Source organism: Nomascus leucogenys, chromosome 17 (genome assembly GCF_006542625.1).
Source record: "Nomascus leucogenys isolate Asia chromosome 17, Asia_NLE_v1, whole genome shotgun sequence".
Classification (NCBI taxonomy): Eukaryota; Metazoa; Chordata; class Mammalia; order Primates; family Hylobatidae; genus Nomascus; species Nomascus leucogenys.
The window spans coordinates 58,250,083-58,275,157 of record NC_044397.1 but is presented as its reverse complement, the minus strand read 5'-3'; the positions used below and the strand labels follow the sequence as shown (position 1 = coordinate 58,275,157).

Below are 25,075 nucleotides of genomic sequence, written 5' to 3'. Positions count from 1 at the left end.
CAAGCAGGGGTGCAAATCAGACACCTGGAAGAGGACAGCCCACCCCACCAGCCGGCAATGCCAGGTCTCCTCTCAGAAACACAGGTGCTGGTCTCACGCGGCTCCCACTCTGCGGGCTCAGGCCCTTTGCAGGCATGATGCACTCAGCTCCCTGGAGCTCAGAGACTGTCTCTCTCCTTCCACGTATCCATAAGAAAACAAAACAAACTTTTATCCAGACCCTTCTCTGTGTTAGATGCCAGGAGTGTGATGAAGACTCTGCTCTGGAAATATCCTGAGGCTGAGGGAGGGAGGGTGACACCAAATCCCAACCCAGGTCCCACTGGGAAGTCACATCCTTCAAATGCAGGTGAGAGCGAGGCAGCAGAAACAAAAGGATGGAGGGAAGGTGAAGCAGGGAGGGAGAGGAGGAACAGAGGGAGAGGAACAGAGGGAGAGAAGGGGCCACAGGAGTTTCCCTTTCGGAGGAAGACACAAGCAGACTTGGCTGCCAGAGGGAGGTGAGAAAAGGGGCAGTAAACAAGGGAGAAGGGAGGAGCTGGGGCGCCCAGAGAGGACACACGGGAAGGGATGAGCAAGTTTAAAGGTCTCGCAGCCTCCATAGGGGGCATGCCCTTCCTGAGACACGACCTGATCAGCTGGATGGAATTCTCCCTTAACACCCTCCCGCCAGCCCGCAATGCCTGTCCACCATCCTCACGGGTCCTACAGGGGCTGCATCCCATCACCTCCCACATCTCTGTCCCACCGGACTCAGGCGAACCATATGTGTGCACACAATAAGCGGAATCCTGGACCAGCCCTACTTCCAGCGATCGGGTGATCTGCAGGTACCTTTGAAGACTGGGCACATGACCTAGCAAAGGAACTTCGGATGCTTTATGTGAAAGCTGCCTCAAAGACGGTGCCACTCCTGCCAACTGTGGGTCTCTCTACTCCATGCAAGGTAGTTCTGGAAGGCCTGGGAAGGATAGTCAGGGTGACCCACAGGTTCTGTTTTCAGCAACAGGCTCTGCCCCAATAAAACAAAACTAAGAGGGATACTAGAATGCCTCTGAGGGACCAGGCACTGTAGACTGAGATCCTCAGCTTTATTCCAATGTACTTGTTTGTTCCTGAGAATTACGTGCTGGCCAGCACCCCAGGGCAGGCTCTACTCTGGGGTTCTTGAGACTCAAGTAGAGTGCTCACTTGGGCGTTGCAGAGAAGGAATTAAAAACAAACACAAAACACAAAGCCTCCACAACCTCAGCGACACTGGGACTTCACAGTAACCCAATCTCATGCTCCTCTGGAAAAATCAAATTCCAGCGAGCTGCTCACACAGTCCCTCTGCCAGGTGACACATGGAGACCTGACCTCTGATGCCCATCGCACACTTGGTTGGCCCTGAAGCGTCAGAAAAGTTTACTTTCATTCCAGACGATGGAATTCTCACTTGCCTGGCTTTCAGGATTTTTTGCAAACTTGTTCATTTGCTCTTTCTCTACATGTGTGCATATATAAGTGCATGGCCTGTAAGAAGTGCTCAGAAAGTGGCAAATGCCTCAATCTAGGCATAGCCATAAATACCTGCACACATGACACACATATATACCATATAATGTGTCTACATATGTGTGTCACTAAAATGTGATAGAATTTAAACAGACGACAAGGTGGTTCCTGGCCTAAGTGGGATGGCCTGGCCAATGCCTCTCTGTCGAAGAGGTACCCTAATCTGGGGGGCACCTTGGTAATGTTCTCAAAGGCTCTGATAGGGCAGGCCCCGGCCAGTAACAAATGTCGAGAGGCAGACTGCATATTCCGTCTTCAGCCCTCTCAGTGACTCAAGACATCTGAACCTTCTGCAAGTCTCACAATCCCAGACCCTCCCAAGTGTGTCAAAAAGAATGGGTGCATTTTGGCCAGGAATCACAGCCTGAGGGGACAGTGGTTAACAGGTGCTTCAGAGAAAACGGCCAGGCATTTTACCTCTTGATGCCCAATGCTCTCAGGACACCACCGTGAGGCAGGCTGCTGTCTAGAGGGGATGGAACTGCAGGGAGGTGGATTACAAGGTGAGGGCCTTCAGAGGAAAGTAAAAATGCAAGGGGTACCAGGTAAATGCTTCCAGTAGGGAAACATCCTTCACATTTTATATGCTGGGACTTCATAAGCATTTTCTTCCAAGCCATTCCCAGTTCTAAGAGGCATCCTGCTGGGCTGAACTGCCTTTTCCTGTTCAGAGCAGTGAGGAGGAGACAAGCCCAGGCCCAGGCCTGAGCTGTGGATTCCAGATTCCACACCAGCCACAGGCTGCTTCAGAAGGGACCCCAGCCCGAGAGCTGCCCCAGGGCCAGGACCGCCTCCCTTCCTCAATCCCGGGATGGAGCACAATTCTTATAGACAGTGGGGCTCAGAAAATGCTTGAATAAGGAAGTGCATTTTGGATTTAAAAAATGAAATTTTAAGACAAATTTTTGTTACACTACCATATTCACAGGCTGAAATTTTCATTTTTAAGAGACTTCCCCCAACACCATGCATGGCACACATATTCTTATTTTATTTAGATTTAAAAGATGCTTTCAGAGGTTATGCAAACTGTTTAAGATCACAGAGCTACAGAGGGGAAGGACCAGAGCCACATCTGTCACCAAGCCCCAGGGCCAGCATCAAATCCTGTTGGCAGCACTTCAGAATAACTTCTACATGCTGAGGGTCAAGAACAGTCCACTAGGAGAGGAGGGGGTAATGGAATGAGCTGATAAATAAATTTAGAAAAGCAAAGATTCCTCTGAACCCAAAGTGAGCAAACAAGAGAACATTCAGCATGGCAGAGAAGTCTGCAGGCTGACATGCGGACACTTCTAAGCTGGCCTGCTCCGTGAATGAGGTGTCAGCACAAAAGCCAACACCTTTATTTTTTTTTTAAGCTTCATCACCCTCAAATGAATTCATGTTCTCATCTCAAAAGACCCCTAAAGGCACATTCACAGGCCAGCACTTTAGGCTGACCTCCACAAACCCGGCACTGATGTTTACTTTTAAATATAATTTAGAAGTAGTCAACTTTTCTTTTTCATGTTGTTCATCTGGGGCAAGGGTCGGAGAAGGCTGCGATGTTTGCTAATCCATGCCAGTTATTTGGGGTCACCATGCACCAGTGTGCATTCTTTGGCACAAATCGGAATGCAAAGTACCTCACAGGCATGTATCCAGGCGTGTCTATTCCTATGCACACTTACATATGCCTATGCACCTGAATATAAACCCAAGGACAAATCCATATAGGAATGCATGTGCTTTTGAGGCTCTAGAAAATCCAAAGTAAACAAGGGCCTCTATAAATGTCACACATACTCACATTCAGTACATGCCTTTGTCCTTATTATTAACATTCTCATTAAGAGCTCATAAAAATTCAACAGAAAAGGGAGTCGAGTACAGAAAAGAAAGAAGAAAATTGGTAGAAGCATTGTATCATTTGTCAAGTTTTGAAGGATGACAGCTTTTTCAATAAAAATAAAGCATTGTGTCAAAATAGTCTCTCTGTCTCTGTCTCCCTCTTGCCCTCGTCTCACGCTGTGTCTATCAATCCCTGGGGCTCTGAAACTATTTCAATAAGACAGTGCATTTTGAATTAAAAAACTAAATTTTAAGACAAATTTTTGTTACACTAACGTATTCATAGGCTGAAATCTTCATTTTTAAGAGACTGCCCCCAATACCATGCATGGCACACACACATTCTTATTTTGCTTAGATTTAAATGATGCTTCCAGAGGTTACGCAAACTGTTCAAGATCACAGAGCTACAGAGGGGAAGGCCCAGTGCCACTGGTACTGCCCTTTTTTTCCTCCCTTTGGCAAACATCACGACTCTTTGAAACCTACCAAATCCAGGAAGTCCGCACAGCACCAACCAAACCCCCGTGTCCCCTCTTGTGAGCCAATGAGGACCACTTCACATGCTCCCACTCCTGATCAGTCTCGTACACGTGCACTTGGAAGGAGGCAATCCTCCCAGCCCTTCACAAAACCTCCAATCGGCAGCAGAGAAGAGGCTGCATGCTTGGAAGCCAGGCCCCTAAAAGGCCTACACCCTACTCTCCAGAAGAACTGAACACAAAATAGAAGTTGCAAAATATATAAAGGCATCCTCTTGAAGTAAACTAATATTAACTGCTAATCTTTTTCATTGAAGCTGAAAGTCCCCAAATCCCCTCTGAATACCACTTGTAAAGCTGTTATAGGATGAGGATGCTCTGGAACTACCTAGGGGCTATAGTCTCATGACTCTGTGAATCTACCGAATGCCAGTGCGATGTTCACCTTCAAATGGCTGCTTTTATGTTATGTACTTATATTTTAAAAAGATTATGAAATAGTTTGGAAGCTGAGATGTATCAGAACCACAACTCTTTTTTTTTTTTTTTTTTTTTTTTTTGACAGAGTCCCGCTCTGTCTTCAGGCCGGAGTACAGTGGTGCTATCTTGGCTCACTGCAACCTCCGCCTCCTGGGTTCAAGCGATTCTCCTGCCTCAGCCTCCCGAGTAGCTGGAACTACAGGCATGCGCCACCATGCCCAGCTAACTTTCGTATTTTTAGTAGAGATGAGGTTTCACCATGTTGGCCAGGATGGTCTCTATCTCTTGACCTCATGATCCGCCCGCCTTGGCCTCCCAAAGTGCTGGGATTACAGGCATGAGCCACCGCGCCCGGCCAGAACTACCATTTTTTAAAGGAAACCTTTTCTCATGTCTTTGTTATTCATTTGTTTTGAAAATATCATCAAGGTTAAGGATCAGCTAAGAAACAGAATAATTTACATCTTACATTTCATAATTTTACCTATTTTTGCTTACAGGGGAGACTTGAGATTAAACAACTCCTATTGTTACATTTTTACAAATATTTTTGTTTTCAAAAAAAGCATGTCCATTTGAGGCTCCCATGTGGAATTTCTGAGAAGCCTAAGATACTGTCCTCCAACACATGGTTCCTGGGGCATAATGTGGCCATGTGGGCAATACGTTCAACAGACGGACCATGGTGAGGGCTGCTTGAGGGCCCCAAGTGGGTGAAGCCTGGTTGGGCCTGTCCTCATGAAGCTGGAGGCATTACATCAGTGCCTACAGCTGCTCTGCCATCTCCTGCCCCTGTCCCCAGTTCTTCATGCTGTCACAGCCTCTTTAAATGAGAACACATCCCCAGGAGAATTAAACAGTATTTAAATTCATATTTAAATATGCATAATGTGAGTAGATATTGAAATACCCATCATTTTCCTGGAGTAGGTGCTGGCATTTAAAACATCAGCACACTGGGCACAAGCACATCTCTGGGAAAAGCAGGGCTCCCGGGGCTCAGCCACCCAGGGTCAGGTGCCCAGGGGCCTTCTCTGTCCCCTGACTCATGCTGTGAACCCAGACTTACAGTTGTCACTGGTCTCCCCAGCTCAGGAAACTGCCCTTCATATGGATGCTCTGTTCTCCTAACAGCATCAGTGTCCACTATTTCCTGACTGTTGATCAGGTCTGGGCCAGGTGCCAGAGCTACATGTTCTGGTCCAATCTTCTCAAGAACCATGTGCAGTAGGAATGACTACTGCCGTATAGGACATGAAACTAGGGCTCAGAGAGGTCCCTAGAACTGCCTGAGCTCACCCAGACAGGAGGTCTCAGAGCCACAATATGTGTGCATCCAGCATTTGATCAGAGAGAGAAGAAATGTCAGGAGAGGACCCACCAGACACCACTCTGCCGTGTCCTTTTAGGCCTCCTTGTCTGCTGAGAGGTGCTTCGGACAGCAGTTTCCAACAGCTGGGTGTTGTTATCACAGAGTTTACTTGAGCCTGGCAATGGGACTAGAATCCAAATGCTGAATGCGGAAAATCTTTCAAAATACTTTAATGTCAAAATGCAGAAAGATTTCTTTGGTCACTTCGGGCTCTATTCTTCATGACTAGTTAGCTAACAACAAGCAGAGTAGAAAAAAAAAAGGCAGTGAATTTCTACTATTTGGTGTGTCAGGGAAGCTTGGGGCCAATGGAGGGGTTGATTCATAACGTTTGCTAAATCCTGTGGTGTAAACAATCCCGCCCTGGCATATCCCAAGCTGCCAATGTGCTGTCAGCTGGCTCACAAAATTCCTCACACTTCAGCAATCAGCTCTCAGTACCAGCAGGTTCTGGCAAGCCCCAGCTTTGGGCATCCAACCCCCTTGGCTCCTGTTAGTCACATTATTTGGAAAAGACTCCTTTAATTCACCCATCTATTAATAAATCTAGAGATGTTTTGGTTTGCTTTTTGTGCATTCTGTTTATTGTTTATTGAAGAATCGCTTGTTTGTGGGAAGGGTGGATGAAGGATGCCTGTGGCAGAGGCTGGCCCCAGCTGGCTCCCAGGCCACTTGGCACGGAAGCCTTATGGCTAAACTAAGTGCCCATAATACCCTGTTTTCCACGATGTGATAATTATGCACTGCATGCCTGTATCAAAACATCTCATGTACTCCATACACACCTATACTATGTACCCATAAAAATAAAAAATAAAAAATTATAAACTAAGTGCCCAAAGGACCTGGAGAGAAACACAGAGAAGCGTGCGGGCTGCATTTGGTCACCCTATCAGGTTAGCCTAGATACAGATGGGTCTATCTTGTGACAGACTCTCCTTGACCAAACCTTAGCCAGGCTCCTCCAAGCCCTCTTCTCCACTAGGCCTCAACACTGGCCTTCCATGTCCAACTGTGGCAAGCTCAGTTCCAGCAAGAATCCTGCTTTTCATCCCCCACACTTGATATTTAATCACCCTTGATATGTCATCAAGCTCCTCATCCCTCACCTTTTGTGTCTAAGTCCCTGGCCTGCCTGTAGCAGAAACCATGTTAGGCCAGTTTAGCAAGAACCCCCTACCCTTGATGTCCCTTCTTAGTGACTTTCCATCCACCAGATCCTTTTGCTCTATTCCTTGGCCATAAATCTCCAGCTGTCTTTGCTGCATTTGGGGGCTGAGCCCAGCACTTTCTCCTGTTGCAATAGTCCTGAATAAAATCTGACCTTACAGCCTTTAACTAACTGGGCTATTTCTCTTGGACACCTGTCCTGGTGGTTGTCTGGAAAAGAACTTAACACATGGGGGCTTATGCTGACTAAGGAGGTATCAAGTTATGTTTTAGTAATGCAATGTACAGAGGAATTTTATGGAGATAGTGTTATACTAACTGCATACTAACAAGAAGCCAGAACCTAATTTAAACAATAATGACAAAAGCAATAAAATTAGAAAGAGCAGTCACGCTCCAATTCCACTGTGTTAAGGTCAGCTGATTGCACCACCTGAATCCTACACAAATGTTCTGCTTTCCTCCTATCTCTTCTGAAACCATTTGGTCTGTTCCAGCCCACTGTCCATCCCACTGTGTTCTTCATGCAGCAGCCACAGTGATATGTGAAAATGCAAATCTGAGCAGTCACCTCCCCATCTTGAAGTTCGGTAATGACCTCACATTGCATGTGGATGCCACACCACCACCTTCTGGGAACTACTCTCTGTAGTTCTTTGACCCATAGATTATTTATAAGTGTGCTGTTTAGTTTCCAAGTGTTGAAGGTGTTCCTGTTGCCCTTCTGTTGCTGGTTTCTAGTGAGTCCATTGTGGTTGGAAAACATGTTCTGCATGGTTCAGTTACTTTTAGTCCTCTGAAGATTGTTTCCTGGCCCATCGATATTATAAATAAGGCCTACCGGGTCCCTGGGCCCTGAGGTCCATGGCTAGCTGGCCTATTTCTCCCCATCTTTCAGAACTTTCTTATATTTGTCTTATACTTACTGTCCAAGGTTTTAAGTTGTACTTAGCAGAAGAAATAGAGAAAAGTATGTCTAATTCACCCTCCGGGAAGTGAGGCCTCTCCCTAATGGTATTTTAAAGCAAATACTGTCACTTATATGCACATCAGTATAGGCCTAAATGATACACAGTTAAACATTACTGCAGATGCCTAAAGCCTACTACTTCAAAACTGCACAGTGGCTGTGAATGGCAGGTACTATAGTCTGCATTTTTAGATAAGGGGGTGGAGGTTCATAGGGGTTACCTAAATGTACGAATTACATGGTTATTCCATGACTCTGAGACTTTCCATGTGCTTTTTAGTTGTGATGTTAGGTCACTTCTAGGTTAGACGAAACAAAGTGAAACATCAGCCCTGTATGATCTGCCCATGACTGTGGAGTCAGCTGATGGAGCCGAAACTCTGACTTTGCCACTTACCAGCTCCTCAACTTCTTCGTGTCAATTTCCTTGCCTGGAAAATGGGGGTAACAATAAGAGTGACCCATAGAATGTGACTATGAAATGGAAGGAAATCATAAAGATCAGGGGACACATTCTGTATGGGTGAGCTACCTCTGTTATTACTGTGCCCTTGGAGGAGTCTCACAACTCCACTTGACTTTGGAGAGTGGGTGGGGCCTCCTGGCAAGGGCACTGGCTCACCACGCTGTCTGATGAAAGCGTCCACTAAGTCAGCACTGTGTTGTTACCTCTGTGCTCCTTGTGGGCTAATGTGAAGTTGACCCTCCCTGGGGACTGCTGAAATAAAAATCTAGAAGGCTCACATTAAGATTGTTATCATGTCACCTTTTTATATTTAAAGGCAAAGCCCTGACTTCTTCCATGTGAATATGTACATGCAGATAGTACTCAGGACAAGTTGGAGCCACTGGAATCTAACACATGCTGGTGTGCAGAGCCATCCTCATCCACCCATGGTGCAGCGCTCATCCACGCACAGGACACGGAGCTCATCTCCAGGCTGGGACAATCGGGCCAGCATAAGACAGCCAGGCCACTGGGTACCCCACGCTGAGCACTCAGGCTTCCTGCAGCCTCCTAGACCCTTCTGGAGTTAGGCAGGGCTCAACATTCTCTTATGCTCAATACAGTGATCTTAGAGGCCTCCCTCAGGAGCTGTTAATGAGTTTGCAGGCTGTTTCTAGTGTTTTATTTCCTCAGGCTTATTACCCACCTTCCACTGTTTGTCATCTACCTATTTCAAACAAACCCGGTTTTGGTGTTGCTGGAGAAGACAGGATTCCAGGCCAGAGGGCTAGATGCCAAACCAAACCTACTGAACACTTTCAAGCTAGGAGCCAAGTACAGTCACCTCCATGAGGAGGAGAGGCTACATGGGATGGAAGGGACATCCCTCTTTCTGCATCTATTGAAATGATAAAAAATATAGAACAGATGCATGGCTACCTATGTGTGAGTCCATCATGCTAATGCATATTGGAACATACACACTTCTCATGTAATGCTCACATAATGTAGACATTAAAATGCAGCTTATTTTAAATTTCAGTAGCACTTACTGAGAAATATGGGCAGTTTAACTGCTATATGCTACATATGAAGACAGCAATTTGTGGTCCTGAAACCATAAAGGGAATTTTAGGAGAAGGATGTCTTTCTATTACATAGTCCACAGGCTTGGTTTACTATGGAGAAAGAGGGAGAATGGAGCTAGCTGTCATGATCACAACACTCCTGGGTAAGGGGCAGATGAAAATACAAGTTAATGAAAGTCTCTCAGTCTCAGGTAACGTGCCTAATAACCATTAACAGCATCCTTCGCCAGGGCAGAAAAGCAGCAGCGTAATGAACGACACTCCCAGAGAAGAGTGATTTTGAAATGTGCACGAGCTTTAGGTTTACATTCTCTCTCCACCTGCCCAAGCTCAGCCTTGTCCTGGACTCTCAGGCAAGTCCTCAAGTCCACCCAGAAGAAGTGCACAGTAACTCGCCCTAAACACTGCCCGCTAACACTCTCTCGCCTGAGCCAGCTATGCAGACAGACGGATGCCATCAGGCCATGTACAGAGCCCCTGAGTTCCTGCAGAGATCCAGAGACAGTGATTAGGCACCCACTAATAACAGACAGGAGGGGCCACAAGGCACGCGTGAGAAGGCAGCTGGGGTGGCAGAGCTAGGGGCGCTCGTGCGGCACAACCTCCACAGAGAACGTAAAGTGTGGGGTGGGCATTCTAGTTTCTTCAAAAGCACCAATGCTAAGCTGCCCAACAGGCACCACTGACGGTCCCATCAACTGCATATGAAGAGGCTGAACAGGAGGGTTCCCCACAGGATGCCGGGCAGCGATGCAAGGCCAGGTTGCCACCACACAGTGGATTTCACGGCCACATCCCTACATCTTCCCCAGCAAGATCTGTCCTCATCGAAGGCTTCTGAGATATGACACAAATGGAAACATTTCTGCATAAGAGTTCTTCTCTGTAAAAATGGCGACCCTGCGATGCAGCGCCTGAGCTGCCGCGTGCCTGTGACTCACGGGTGGATTTCTTACCACGTCCTCCTTTGTGCTGACTGACTGGGCTGCTCAGCGGGGGCTCAGGTGGGCTGAACGGAGAATGGCGCAGGGCTGTTTTCACTGGAAAAGAAAGCAGAGCAAGGAGCTGTTGTCACCCTCCTTGGGCATGGAGCAGCATGCAGCTAGTGTTACTTCATTCTTACCATACGGTGTCTCTGGAGACACAGGAAATGCTGGAGTTGAACACATGGACTCCTTGCTACTTAAAATTCTGCCGTCGATAATATCGAGGTCCGGGGGATAGCCAGGGGTCATTGTCTGAAATTGGCACAGGGAGTAGAATGTGAGAACAGGGAGTCAAGTGAAGGCCCCTCCAAACAGTTGTGGTTGTGGCTCCCCCAGGCTGGCCCACTGAGCAAACCCCTCCTCTGAGAGTAGGACAAGGAGGCTGGGGTCTGGATCCACGGGACAAAACCAGCCCACCTCTCCTAGCCGTGGAAAACTGGAAAATATTTTCACGTTCAACAGTAAAGGAAATGGAAGGTATCTTATGGCCCATCCTTCTAATACAATATACAGCTAATAAGTGAAGTAGACAGAGTTTGTAACGGCACAGGTAAATGAGTATCACAATATTAAGCGAAAAAGCTGGATAAAACAGTCCTTACCCATGGTATTAATATATTCACAGATGCATAAAAACACGTAGTATTTTTAATACATAGCATAGAAAAAAGGCCGGGCAGAAATATTCTAAATATTAACAGTGGTTTCGTTTGTGAGTCAAGACTATGAATAGCTTTTTTTCTTGTGAATTCTGTAGCTTCCAACTTTGCCAACTTGAAAAGAAATCCTACCCATGTCTAAAATAATTAATCGTTTTGGATACACCAACCTGCTTTACATCCATTCAGACTAGAAGCCTTACCTAGGCCTCTTGGAAGAGCAAGACGCTCTCGTCTGTGGCCTCACCTGTGGGTCACCTCCTAGGAAGGTCTCGGAGGGAGGACTGAGGACCCTGTGTGATTGTGATGACCCTGAAGGAAGGCTGTGTGTGCCACTGGCTGCTGCTGTCAGGCTATGGAGAATGGCTAAGGCCAGGCCTATAAGAGCCCTACCTCGAACCCACACAACCCACCCACATGCTGTGCTCCTTGTGCCCATTCTACAGATCAGAACATAGAGGCTCGGGTGCCCTGAGTGAGGTGGCCTCACCAGCATAGCTATCCCTGGGGTGCATTAGCCAGGCCAGCTGACTGTACACTGTGTTCTCCCAGCCACACCGCTTGCCAGGTACAGAGGAGCCACGACCACATTTGTGGAACCAGGACGGAAGGTGGGTGCGGAGGGTAACATGGGCTGTATTCAGGGACAAGGCCTGGTCATTGCCCATTCACTCGGGGTTCCAGGACAAGAAAGGGAGTGGAATGGGCCCAGAAACTGGGACCTGGCTGTGGCACATACCTCTTTGACGTCCGCTGGTGAGGGGAATGGCGGCAGGTTCGGGGCATAGTCCACACCAGCCTTTCCCCATGCACATTTGGAGAAGGGCAGCTGCCCCCCAGAGTCATTGTCGTACTGCCCCAGGCTCAGCTTCCTGAGTCTCCCGCCCAGGGGCTGTTCAGCAGAGGAGCCTGTTAAAAGGGAGACAAGCGGGCTGCAGGGCACTTCCTTAAGGCGGAGTGAGGTGCCCTTTCCTTAAATCTTGCCTGCTGCTTCTCAAAGGTGCTGTATGCTGCATCCTGGTCACCACTGCTCTGGGAAGATGCTGTGGTTGCTAAAGGCAGCTGATGGGAAACCCAGGGCATTCTTAGACTCTCAGGGATGAACAAGGCCACAGCTTTGGAAATGTGCAGCTTCCCCAGGTCAGCATGCTCCTTCCAGAACAGGCCACTCGGAGACAGGACCAAGCGCCCAGACTCACTCGCAGTGCTGGGAAAGGACAGTGCCCGGATGGAATGCTGGGTGGGACTGACAATGACCCAGCTGGGAAGGAGGCCCCCGCATGCCACCCCTGGTGTCCTGTCAGGACCAGAGTGCCCTGAGGACCACACACCTGCGGTGACCTCGGGCAGAGTGTGGCCCGACTATGATAATTTGAATCTTAGCAATGAGAAATTCTGGAGAGGGAACAAACCTATTATTTCAAGCATCAACAATAAACATTCACCATCCCAATCTTTCCTTGCCAGAAACACCACAGGCGGTTATTCCTGACACAGATCCCCGGGGTCCCCACTCTTGACCAAATTCTGTTCTCTGTGTTGGGGAAAATGGGGGTTGGGCTGAGATCTAATTTTCTAAAACCTCTTCCCAGGGATTCTTATCATTTGGCAGTTAGGAAAAACCTGCTGCCAGCTATTAAAAGAAGAATGTTTCTATTGATGACATAGTCTGAAAATTCAAACCCAACAACACTGTCCCCTACAGTTTAGATTTAAACTATAAATACATACTCCCTGTAAGTGAAGAGTGCAGAGTAGCATTTCACTGAAAGATGGAGTTTGATTCATTAACATGAGTGGCCCACATAAGGCTCCTCTTAGAATGACTTTGTTCCAAATTGGTTGATGGCCGCCCTCCAAAGTGAAATACATCATGATAGTGACATACAGTCGTGCTGAACCCATGATATGCCACTGACACCTTCTACATCCAGAGACTTCAGAAGCTCACAGGAATGCAAAGGTTGGCATGATAAAAAGAAGGTCCCACAGAAAGGGACAGGACGTCGACCCACCATGCCTGCCTGAGAGGAGCAGCAGGACTGCTGTAAGGGTTCTTGTTTCTGTCTGCAGCGTGGGGGGGCTCCACTGCCCGACCCTACCAGCTACGAGGTGCCACTCAGGTGGGGCTTAAGGAGGCTCCTGGGCTGACCCAGGCCGGACACCACCCTCCCTGTCCCATGGGATGTCTGCTCAGCACCACACAACAGCGACCAAGCAAGGGAGATCCAAACCCAGGTCCTTCCAAGCAACCTTCCACCTCTTCCTTCCATCCTCTCTTCGGTTCCCAGCAGCTCCCTCCACAGATCCAGGGAAAGAAGGAGGAAGAAGTGTGCGTTAGGACCTGGGATTTGGGGTCTCACGTGTATCCCTCAGCAGCTGCAGGACATCCTCAGCCCCCATTTCTTTATGGGTAAAATGAGCATAATGCTTGCTCTCTTTTCCCTCCCACAAGGGGGAGGATTAAATGAAATGAAACGGCATATCTGAGAGTCCTACTCACACAGCAGCCCCTCACTACAGCACCCTCATCCCCATGGTGCAGTGGTCCTCGTCCTCGCACTCACCACCCTCCACAGGACGCAAGTGCTGCAGGCCAGGGAGGGGACCACCCTCACTCCAGTGCTCTTCAACACACACATGCATTTGCAGCCATTCCAAGAATGAGTTTAAAGAGGGCTAGCGGAGGTATGAGGTCACAAAGTCAGGCTGGCCCCACGCACCACCTGGTGCTCAGCTCAGACGTGGAGTTTGTTCCTGAAGCAATCAAGGTGGCAGGCAATAGCCCTGGGTGTTAGTGACGGAAAGGAAGTGCCATGGCCACAGGCAAGTGACTGACAGCCTGGTCCCCTCCCTGGAAAAAGGAGCCATGCCGCTGGCCTCAAGGGAATTCATTCCACCAGGGAGGACCTATCCGTGGAGGGCACCAGGAGCTCCACTGCCCTGTACTGACATTACAGTCCACTCACAGCCTGGAACTTCAGAGGTCACTTCCAGAGAGGTAATTTTCAAAGGGGAGGGAATAGTACTTCTGTTCAACATGCAAGACAGTATGTGGTGTTTTACCAAAAATGACATGGCAATATCATTCCAACATGCAGTGTTGCATGAAGCACACAGAAAAAACGGCTATGCAAATCACCTTGATTTGAGCATTGTACATTGTATACATTTATCAAAATATCACACTGTGCCCCATAAATATGTACAATTATTATGCCTCAACTAAAAATAGTAATAATAAGAAGAAGAAAATTGTGGACAGTGTGGTCAAGTGTTCTCTTTGATCTGGAGAAGGCGGCTGGGAAGCGCATGTTAACGCACTCTGACCTCAGGCCTGAGGCTGGAAACTCACTGGCTTCAGAAACTGAGGTCCCATTAGGGTTAGCTGACAACAGCCAGCACAGCCTTGCAGCTTAACTCAAAGGCAAATCCAGGTCGTAACAGGGTCCGAAAAGGAATTTCCAGGACTAAAACATAAGTCTTAATGCAGGACACTTGGACTTCTTCTAACCTTTCAACTTGGAGGTTTCCTTCAACATGTCTCCTTTAGAGCAGCCAGGGAATACAATCTGTGCATGAGCTGACACGGAGCCAACAGTGGGCTCCGTCCTGGGCCTCCCAAACCAGAGGCTCTGAAACACAGGCATTCTGTGAGCTGGCCCCAGCAATGTCCCTGTTGAACACACGGATTTGAAACTTTTCCTCAATTCTCTCTCTCCCCAAAGAATTACAATGAAAAACAGAATGTTCTTCATTCAAAAAAAGTCTCAAAGTCTCAACAACAAAAAAAATGTTCTTACTATCCCACCTCCAGTGCTTGTGCTAAAATCTGTGTGGCACCATGTCTGGTTAAGCAGAACTACATGCTTCTCCCTCTGGATGGATCGATACTTCTCAGTATCCTGCCACTGGGACCACCAGGAATAAGATGGTTTCCACAACTGAGGGAACTTGGCGACGGAGAGCAGCTGTGGGTCTGAGGCCAGAAAGAGGCTCTGCAAGCGCAGGACGAATGGGGGAGTCAAGTCACCTGCAAAAGCGCCACCAGGCCCTGGATTCCAGGATGTGGCCTGTACAGAAAGTGTGGCTTCAGCCCTGCAGGTCCTGCTTTCCATTCCCAAAAGGGAAAAGACACAGGCACACAGGTCAGCAAGGCTCAGGCCTCTGTGGGGTGTGGAGATCCCTTCCTCTCGGACTGCAAACCTTGGAAATGGAGAAGTTTATTTTGAAACGCCGGAAAAAACAGGGCAAAATGAAACAGAGTTTAAGATATTGCAACACCACTAAGTGCTAGGATGCACCCACATCTGCCCAGGAGGTAGTTACAAAAGAAAGAAAAACAGGAGACCAACGTTTATCCAGCAACAGTGACAGTCTAAGCCTGGGCAGGTGCCCTCATGGAGAAAAGCCCATAATCACTCCATTAAGGCGGCCTGCTACGTCTTTTTTGCAGACAAGGAGAACGGAGGCTCGGGTCTGAGTACTCATCCTACACCACCCAGCAAGTCAGCAGAGAGCAATGATTTGTCACCACATGTATCTGACTTTAAAATCCACAACTGCCAACTCTTATTCCTCTGTGGTCACTCTTCCTTACCCACTGGTGCCTTTCCTTCCCTTCCATCCCTTCCCACCTCAAAAAGCCTACACAGGGCAGACAGGGGCCCCATGGGCCCCGGGATCAAGAAGGCTACGCTCATCCTGCTGAGGAAGGGGCACTCTTCCTCCTGGACATGTCCTGATGGGGCAGCCAGCAAAGGTTTCACAAATTCTTCTGTCTCTCGCGTGAATTTCAGATTTAACAATGGCTTATTCTTCCCAGTCTTAGGAAATCTGCCAAGTGTCTAAGTAAATACATGGGGTCCAGCAGAGAACCTGGTGGGGGTGCATTTCCAAAGGGTCTGAGTGCACAGCAGTCTAGAGAAAAGGAAGAAGGGACGTTTTTCAAGTTCTTCCCATCTGAGAGTCCTTGGCTACAGGGAAGGTCAGAGAAGGAGAGAGAGGGCAGCTTGCTCAAGGCGTTGCTACCGAGCTGGCGGGAGCTGCCGTCGAACCCACGTCTTGCCACCAGCAGTAGATGCTCACTCAGAGGCTAGCCCAGGGCCACTTGGCAGGGGTGGACTCTGCCTCTCTGCTCACAGGGGACGAGTCCTCAAAGCCATCTCCAGAATGAAATGAGAATGACACAAAGCTGGCTTAGGGGGTCCTACAGATAATGCAGCAAAGGCTGGAGCTTGGCACACAGCTGCAGGCAGTAAGTGTTATAATGGGCCTCACTCGAAACGGACTGTTTATGTTGTCATTAAAAGTCAAGTTTTATGGGACTTGAAGTGGGCAAACACGCTACAACATTAAGTGACAAAAGACAGTGGGCAAAGATGCATGTGTAGTGTGGTTTCACTTTAATTTTAAAAACTAAGGAAATGTCCTAAAATGCTCATAAGAGCTTCTCTCTGGGTTGTGTAATTCTAGGCACTATTCATATTTTTTCGTAAATGTTTCTATCTTTCAGTGTTTTCGCTAGTAATATGTATTACCTTTTAAAATTAGGGAAACAACACAGAGATTATCTTCGAGAGGAACAAAGCTTCTTTTGTTTTTAGTACTCTGTGCTGCTGTACTGAATTTTCCCAAATCCCGTTCTAATTTTGCATTAGTATTAGTTCCTGTATTCTCCCAAACTCATGGGTTTGATCCTTACACTTTCCCTTCCCTCTGATAAATCTCCCATGTCTGATAGCCATATGAAAATTAATGTGAGAGGTAGTTTTCTGGACCAATATGCTCAGAGGAGATGTGGAAGTGACATTCTCATTTATAGTGAGCAGGGCTTATGCTTCCCAGAGGTTACAATGCAAGGCGCCCTGCAGCAGGGGTCTCTCTCTCCCTTCTTTAATTATTCAACAAAGGGAATCTCTGTGCTCCTTTAATTGTTCAACAGAGACCCAAGGCAGGCCCACTAGCTGTCTTCTTCAGGCAAGACAACTTGAACGTGAGATGCCACGCTGGGTCCAAGGTAGATGCCCAGGAAGCCCACTAGTGGAACAGAATCCAGTCAAGGCCCCGGTGCCACATCCAGGCCCAGGACGTTCCACCAGGCGCTGCCTCCCTTTAATCGGTGCACAACGTCTAGGGCAGAGATGGCGATGGAAGCCAGACCACGGCACCTATGTCTGCTGTGTACAAGAAAGAACCAAGGAAGGCCCTACGGCACGGGTGCGACAGTGAGCAGGAACTAAGCTCAGAGTGGGATTCCAAAACGGGCCCCGTCCATAAAGAATGGACCATGCTAGGAGTGCGCCCTGGAGGCTAGGGCTGCCCCTCCCACACACCCCGCACCTCTCTCACAGGCACACACCCACACACTCACATGCACACAGTCAAACTCTCATGTGCTCCCAGTCTCCGGCACTTTTTCACACCCACACACTTGCAGACACGTGTATGAACACTCACTCTCACATGGTCTCTTACACACACTTTCTCATAACACCCATGCAGACTCAGCCACTCATGCATTTGCACACACACTCTTACACCCACGTCACTCACACACCTGCACACTTCACACTCTTATAGTCTCCCACACACTCTTACACTCACACACCCTCGCACTAATACTGTCACCCACACTCACACAACAGTCACAAGCAGACACACACACTCATGCTCTCACACCTTCTCATATACTTACACTACACTCACTGGCACTCACACACGTGCAGTCTCTCACAGTGTTTCTCATGTTACACACATTGTCACACTCACAGTCTCATAGTCTTGTACACTCACAGCCTCACAGTCTCACACTCATTCTCACACAGTCTCTCATACACTCATGCACAGTCTCACACCCTCACTCACACCCACCCTGTGCTCCAACACGGCCCCACAGCTGCATGTGCTGCTCACAGATGGGTGGTCCGTCATGGTGGAGAGTCAGGTTCTGCATTCTGAATACGGTCCTCACCTCATCACCCTGTATCTGCAAACCTCACACCTGTGTCAAACAAGCCCTTCTCCCCACCTGGGAGCTGCCTGTCAGGAAGCCAGGGCGCTGGCTGTTCCTAGAGGTCCGTCCTTTCCATCCTGGCCCCTTCTCCAGGACGAGGCCACCCATCAGCATCTCCACTGTAGAGGGGTTGGTTCCTGGCTCCCTTCCAGGGACAGATGCAGCCAAAGGCACCCTCTTCTCACTGAGAGCTGCCCCTCCACTCAAGGCCCCCAGCTCCTCATCCCATCCACTGCTCTGACTAGCCCGGCCCCAGGGTCCACAGGTGACTCCATGGCAGTGGTGACTTGGGCTGGGTCTCAAGTGTGCACACAGAGCCCACGGCCCATGTGCTACACCAAAGTTACACCAGGGACTTCCAGAACCACTCTTTTCAGGTGGCTGCAGGTGGGGCTGAGGTGGGAGAAGCAAAGCACTTTTGCTTCACACTCTGATGTCTGGTGACCTATGAGAAGCCACAGCTTGGGGACATTTCCTCAGGCGGTTCATTTGCTAGCTTTGGTACACTGCCTACCAAGATCAATGCTCACCTCTCCAGAGAAGGTCTGCATAAACAGCAAGCTCCGTACCTCTGCACTGCCAGCTCAGAGAGCTCTTGGATTGCTTTCTGGGGACAGAGGCAGTAGCAGCCAGCTGTCCAAGGTGGGGACAAGGATCAGGTCTTATTCAGCTCTAAAGTCTGTCCAAGCTGAGACACCCTGAGGGTTCAGTACTTCTTTAATAAGTCGGTGAGCTCTGAAGGGGTGAAGAGGTGAGGGGTGAACAGGTGAGCCCTGGGCCACCTGTTAGGAGCCCTGGCCCTGAGAGGTAAGGAGGTGAGGGGTGAACAGGTGAGCCCAGGCCACAGGTTAGGAGCCCCGGCGCTGAGGCACTGACTTCTGAATTAAATCCAAAGGAAACCCTAGCACTTAGTAAAACTCTCTCTACCCCAAATCTCTCTTCCAAAGGGACTGATTTATAGTTTTCTTTAGTATGATGTTCTATCATTGCAGAAGATTAGAAAAACACATAGAAACATACGGAAGCAAACCAAGCTCCCTGGAACCTGTGAAGAGCCACATATCTCAATGAAGACACCCATGACTTTTACATTTCTTTTTCCTCACTGAAACTTAATTCCTGAGCACTCCCCGAGGCAATCATTTAATTGTTTGAGTCCATCAATTACTTCTTACGCACTTCACATCAACGTGAAATGACCACACCTGAAGCAGTCTCTTCCTGTCGCCTGGCCTCCCCCCTACCACAGCCCAGCACCCCTCCTCCTCCACCCTCCTCAGCTGCCCTGGTCTTGCTTGGGACCACAAGGGGCCTTGCCCTACAACCATCCTATCCTTGAGCTTCTGGTAAAACTGCAGGGGCCAGCAGTGTAGCCTCAGGTCTCAGTCCGCAACCTGCAGCCCTCCCACTCACACCTGCAGAAAGGGGAGGTACGGCCTTCACCAAGAATATTACATTATATGCATCAAAAGGAAAACAAACAAACAAAAAAACACAGACGACAAAACACACACACACACACAAATTCCAAGGTACAACAAAGAACTGGCTGTAATACAATGAGATTGGGCAGTTTGAACAACGAAATCATGAATTGAATAATGATATTGTTAAGACCTATTCTCTGAACACTACTACAAAACTGTGCATGCCTATATATTTTTCTATTCAGTTAAGAAGTCAAATCCAGGAAAAGAGAAGAAAAGGGAGACCTCATGGGAGCAGGAGGGAGCTGCCACCACACAGATGGCTGTCACCTCTGGGAGGGGCTGATAAGGGGACAAGAGGGACCTTGCCAGCACTGGAGAGCACCTGCAGGGCTCTGGGCGATCCGCCCTCCCACCCTCAGCTCCCCAAGGTACCCCTTCTCAGAAGAACCAAGGAGAAAGGGAACAAAACCCAAGCTCCCACACAGGGACGTTCACGGGCAAAGGGCAGCAACCAAAGCCCTGCGGGGGCCGGGGGGGAGCACCTGCATCTGCCTGCACCCATGGCACCCACACCCTGATCTCTCACACCTGTGCCCACCCTGCTCCCAGCCTGAGGCCCAGGTGCTGGGGAGGAGCTGCCCTTACTTCCCTGCCAGTTCCCAGCCAGGGAAAAAAAAAAAAATCCTGCATCCTCTCCTTACAAAGGCCATGCGTACTCAGTGCAGAAATCTCAGGCCCCTTAAAAGCCCCGGTGAATACGGACCCCGGTGATCTGCAGGTGATGTGCAGCTTCACCCACTCCATGCAGCTGGGGGTCTCTGTGGAGGGAGGGACAGGCAGTGGCTTTTTCTTTACACAGTCTTGTGCCCCTCTTGTCACGGTGACATGCTCATTGTCCACCAAAACATGACATGGTAACATGGTCTCCAAAGGTCACATGACTGGACGCTGCCCATCTCCTTGGCCAGTCCCCACACCAGGCATTTAGCTGTCTTCACCCAAGCCTCCTTCCCTCCAGACACTGGGTGCTACCCACCCAGAGCCTTGGGAACCACGTGACCTCGAGTGTAAAATGGGACACATGCCTCAGAGTCCCCTACACTGCCACTCCCAAAGACCAGCATGCTTCCTCATTTAGCAGTCTCACTGTCATTCACGGGTGGAGCTGGCATCAAGGACAGATAAGGAAACGTGCTGAGGGCTGCCCAGCCAGCAGGCTGTGCAGGGTCACCTGAGACACCACCACGCCCAGCAGGATCTGGGATTCACCACAGGGTGCAAAAGGACACAGAGACTGGGAGGCAGGAGGACGCTCAGTCATTCGGTCCCCACAGGGGGAGCTGGGGATGGTTGGGCCTCAGCCCTAGGTGCATCCTAGGATGTGCCTTATCCAAAGCCACCACGACCGGGTGGGGGACAGTCCTGACAGGGAATCCTCACGTGCTCTGAGGAAAGAGCAGGAAAGCCAGTCCATGACTGGGGGCACCCGGGGGCCTCGTGAGAAGGGAATGCATCACCGTCAGAGCCCTGGAGAATCAGGCATTCAGGCCAAGACACTGGGTGCTGCACTAAACACATGCGGGTCTGACCTCAGCCCAGCCTGGGGGTCAGCACTGTTGCCATCAATTCACCCCTGAGCAGTCTGAAGTGCAGGAGGGGGCTTCTCAGATCACTTAGCCAGAAAATGTTTTTTAAATTTTGTTTAAAACACCCACAAAGCTCTTGGGCAACTTTCCACCTTGTCCAAATACAATGAACTCCCAATTATGTAAACTAATTGAGAGTGTGAAATAACACATCCTGATTGGTAAGTCAGTACTTATGTTGACCCTGAACTGTGATTCTGTGATCCAGACTGCTCTTGGAGACTGATCTTTGCCAGCGCACAGCCTGGCAGATCCCGGGCCCTGAGCTTCTGCCGGGAAGTGGGAGGAGGGAGGGGAAGGAAGATGGGTCAAGTGTCCAGGAGCAGACACCCACCATGCTGCCCACTCACACACTTCATGTCACCGCATTCTCTCCACTGTGGGGGGTCACACAGCCCACTCTGCCCTGGCGAAATAGAGCCACCACCCAAGTGGAAGGCAGCCCATGGGGTCACCTGCCTCTGCCTCTGATAGCCGATACGTGACTGTTGGCTGTCCTCTAAATTCCACAGCAGGGTCACAAACCCTGGCACCACCCTGCAGCACGTTCCAGCCTCAATGAGCCAAGGGCCAGCTTTCCTGGAGGCTGGGACACGCACCTAAGTTGAGAACTGCAAATATACAACAGTGGTTCTCAAAGGCCGTTGTCCACCTTTTATCACTAAAATCCGGAAGCTCAGGCCTCACCTGTGAAGTCAGAACCTGCAGTGGTGAGACCTAGGTGTCAGTATTTTTAAAAACTCCCTAGTGTTTCCAACACACAACCAAGCTCAAGAATCACAGCAGGTCTCAACCCTGAATTCGCACTGTGTTATTTGGGGAGCATTTTTAAAGCAAGTCTGACATCCAGGCCCCACCAGGGCCAACTCAATCTGCCACCCTCTGGAGGTAGAAGCAGGTACCCACATTTTTAGCATCTGCATTTTTAAAGCTCCCCAGGTGACTCCAACATGCAAGCCAAAGTGTCCAACCCCTGTTCTAAAAGAGACAGAATCTGCTCCCTGAGCAAATCTTCAGGATGCAATATTGATGATTAAGAGAATAGACCTTAGGTGCTCTTACACAAAAGTAACTAGGTAAAGTGGTGGATATGTCCATTTGTTTGACTGTAGTGATCCTCTCCCTATGTATAGGTATAACAAACAAAATATCATGTTAAACACCTTAAATATATACGATGATAAATAAGTTAATTAAAACATAGAAAAAACAGGGGCTGGGCACAGTGGCTCACGCCTGTAATCCCATCACTTTGAGAGGCTGAGGAGGGTGGATCATTTGAGCCCAGGAGTTCCAGACCAGCCTGGGCAACATGATGAAACCCGGTCTCTACAGAAAAATACAAAAAAAAAAAAAAAAAAAATGATCCAGGCATGGTGGCACATGCCTGTCGTCCTAACTACTCTGGAGGCTGAGGCGAGAGAATCAATTGAGCCCAGGAGGTCAAAGCTGTGATCACACCAACTGCACTGCAGCCTGGGTGACAAAGTGAGATCCTATCTCAAATGACAAATTAATTAATTAATTTTAAAAATAAAAAGAACAGGTGAAAACTCATGACATGCTAGAACATTACCTATTTTAAAACATGCCTTCTTTCATTTTCTATCTGGGCACTAGAAGGTAAAGTCCCCATAAGCTACTGATTTATCTTGATGTGATCCTCTAGGAATGACGCACGACATCACACAGGTGTGCCTGATAGGCTCTGGAAGCTCCCTTGCATTCCTAGGAGTGAAAACAAATAACAGGCAAAGACTGCTTCACGGTGAGCTTGAGGCCTCCAGACCTCAGCTCATTTACACACACACATGAATCTTTTCAAGACAGTGTGTAAAAGGAGGCAGGGTGGCATGACAAGAATGCCCCAACACTCCTCCCAGCTGAAATGCTCCCAGAAATGGTTTTAGGAGCCTTCTCCCAAAACTGAAACAGGACTGATTGACCAGCCCCTTCCACGTGGAGGGCATAGCCTTAAAGAGCAGCACAACTTGCAGTTTTTTACAACGTAATGTATTAGGAAACCATTAGCCAGGGTTCTGATGGACATATCAAGACTAACCCAGGGAAGAGCCTTCCCGTCCCAGGCCCACCCTCCTCAGTCGGGCTGTCTCCATGCCTAACCCTGATTCTAAGAGAACGGGTAGGCGCCGGCAAAACTGCAACAGAAGGCGGAGGGAGGGAATCCCATTTTTTAGACTGCAAAATTGAAAATTCTTCCCACTGGGAAACACTGAAGTACATGGCTAGGTGGTGGCATTTCTTCTAAAAAGGCATATTTAAAAGGGAAATGATACGTCCACACAATGAAGCCTTCCAACATGAGAAATGCCAGCAATACCCCGTGTTTTGTAAGTCAACTGTAACCTTACGTGCAGATGTGAAAAGCTACAAACCACAAAAGGGGGACCCCCGCCTGCCTCACACACTGCCCCGCCCCAAATACCCCATCAACGGGGCTTCTGTACAGGCTCCAATGCCTGCCTGTTCACATGCATTGGTTTTCTTTTTGGATCACCCCCTATCACGTGACCTTACTGGCCTCTTCCACAAACACTTCATCTTTTTATTTTTCTTTTTTTTTTGACAGAGTCTCACTCTGGAGTGCAATGGTGCGATCTCGGCTCACTGAAACCTCTGCTTCCTGAGTTCCAGTGATTCTCCTGCCTCAGTCTCCCGAGTAGCTGGGACTACAGGCACGTGCCACCATGCCCGGCTAATTTTTGTATTTTTTAGTAGAGATGAGGTTTCACCATATTGGCCAGGCTAGCCTTGAACTCCTGACCTCGTGATCCACCCGCCTTGGCTCCCCAAAGTGTTGGGATTACAAGCTTGAGCCACTGCGCCTGGCCAACATTTCCTCTTTTAATCACTGTGGCGTTTATTATCCCATGCCTCAGTACGGATACAAGGGCTGTCCACCTTCGGGGCCACATGGGCTGCACTGAACATAAGTGTGGCCACAGTTCCACCCGGCTGATGAACTGTGGGGAGCGACACAGCCGGTGACTTCTGGCAGAAGCCATGGGAGCCGGCAGTGCTCTCAGGAGTGTGGGCAGCCTTGGGTGCACAGAGAGGGCTCGCCCCTCATCCCAGGTCCTGGCATAAGGCCCATGTCAAGCCACAACGCAGTGGACATGTGGCATGATTGGAAAAAGACCATGTTGCTTTATGTCCCTGAGACTGTGGATTTGTCATAACTGCTCCACCCTGACAGAGGGAGAGAATTCTACCACCACCTACCTAGGATTCCATAAATTAGCAGGTCCCCTGAGCCAGCACTCAGGCCGTTAGGGTCACACAGACCAGCCCACTTCCAGTGCAGCTCAGGCAGAGCTTCTGGGGACAAATGAAACACACCAGAGACCTGGTGATACCAAATGACTTTCAAGCATCAGTGGGGAAGTTCCCCAACAAGTTACAGAGTTGCCATAGGACCTAGCAACCCCTCTCCTGGGCAACGCCCCAAACAACTGAAAGCAAGTGTTCAGACAAACACGGGCACACCCATGATCACAGCATCACCATTCACCAAGGCCAAAGGTGGGAACAACCCAAGTCTCCATCGAGAGAGGAATGAATAAACAAACTGTGCTCTATCCCTGCTGTGGAATATTACTCTACCATGAACAGTACTGAAGTTCCCACATGGGCTATAACACATCCAGCTCAAAAACATCACACACCACGTCACAGGAGCCAGCCCAAAAGGCACGTATTTTGTGATGCCATTTATGTAAAATGTCCACAGTAGGCACATCCCCAGGGACAGGAGGGGATAAGTGAGTGCCAGGGGCTTGGCGGGGAGGTGTGGACGGGAAGTGACTTCAGGGGGGTATAAGGTTTCCCTTTGGGATGATGACAAATTTCTGAAACTAGATAGTAATGATGGTTGCACAGCAATGCAAATGTCCTTACTACCAATGAACAGTACACTTA

General features: G+C 49.0%; 1 protein-coding gene across 3 annotated transcripts in view; it reads right to left on the bottom strand.

The window, feature by feature from the left end:
* Positions 1 to 25,075, bottom strand: part of TNS3 (tensin 3) — a 307,228-nt gene that overhangs the window by 54,798 nt on the left and 227,355 nt on the right. For all 3 annotated transcript variants that reach the window (XM_030796137.1, XM_030796138.1, XM_030796136.1), the window contains exons 18-20: positions 11,785 to 11,954; positions 10,524 to 10,638; positions 10,357 to 10,440 (exon numbers count right to left, since the gene is read on the bottom strand). In XM_030796137.1, coding sequence (XP_030651997.1) covers positions 10,357 to 10,440; positions 10,524 to 10,638; positions 11,785 to 11,954 — 369 coding nt within the window. The remainder of the gene's footprint in view (positions 1 to 10,356; positions 10,441 to 10,523; positions 10,639 to 11,784; positions 11,955 to 25,075) is intronic.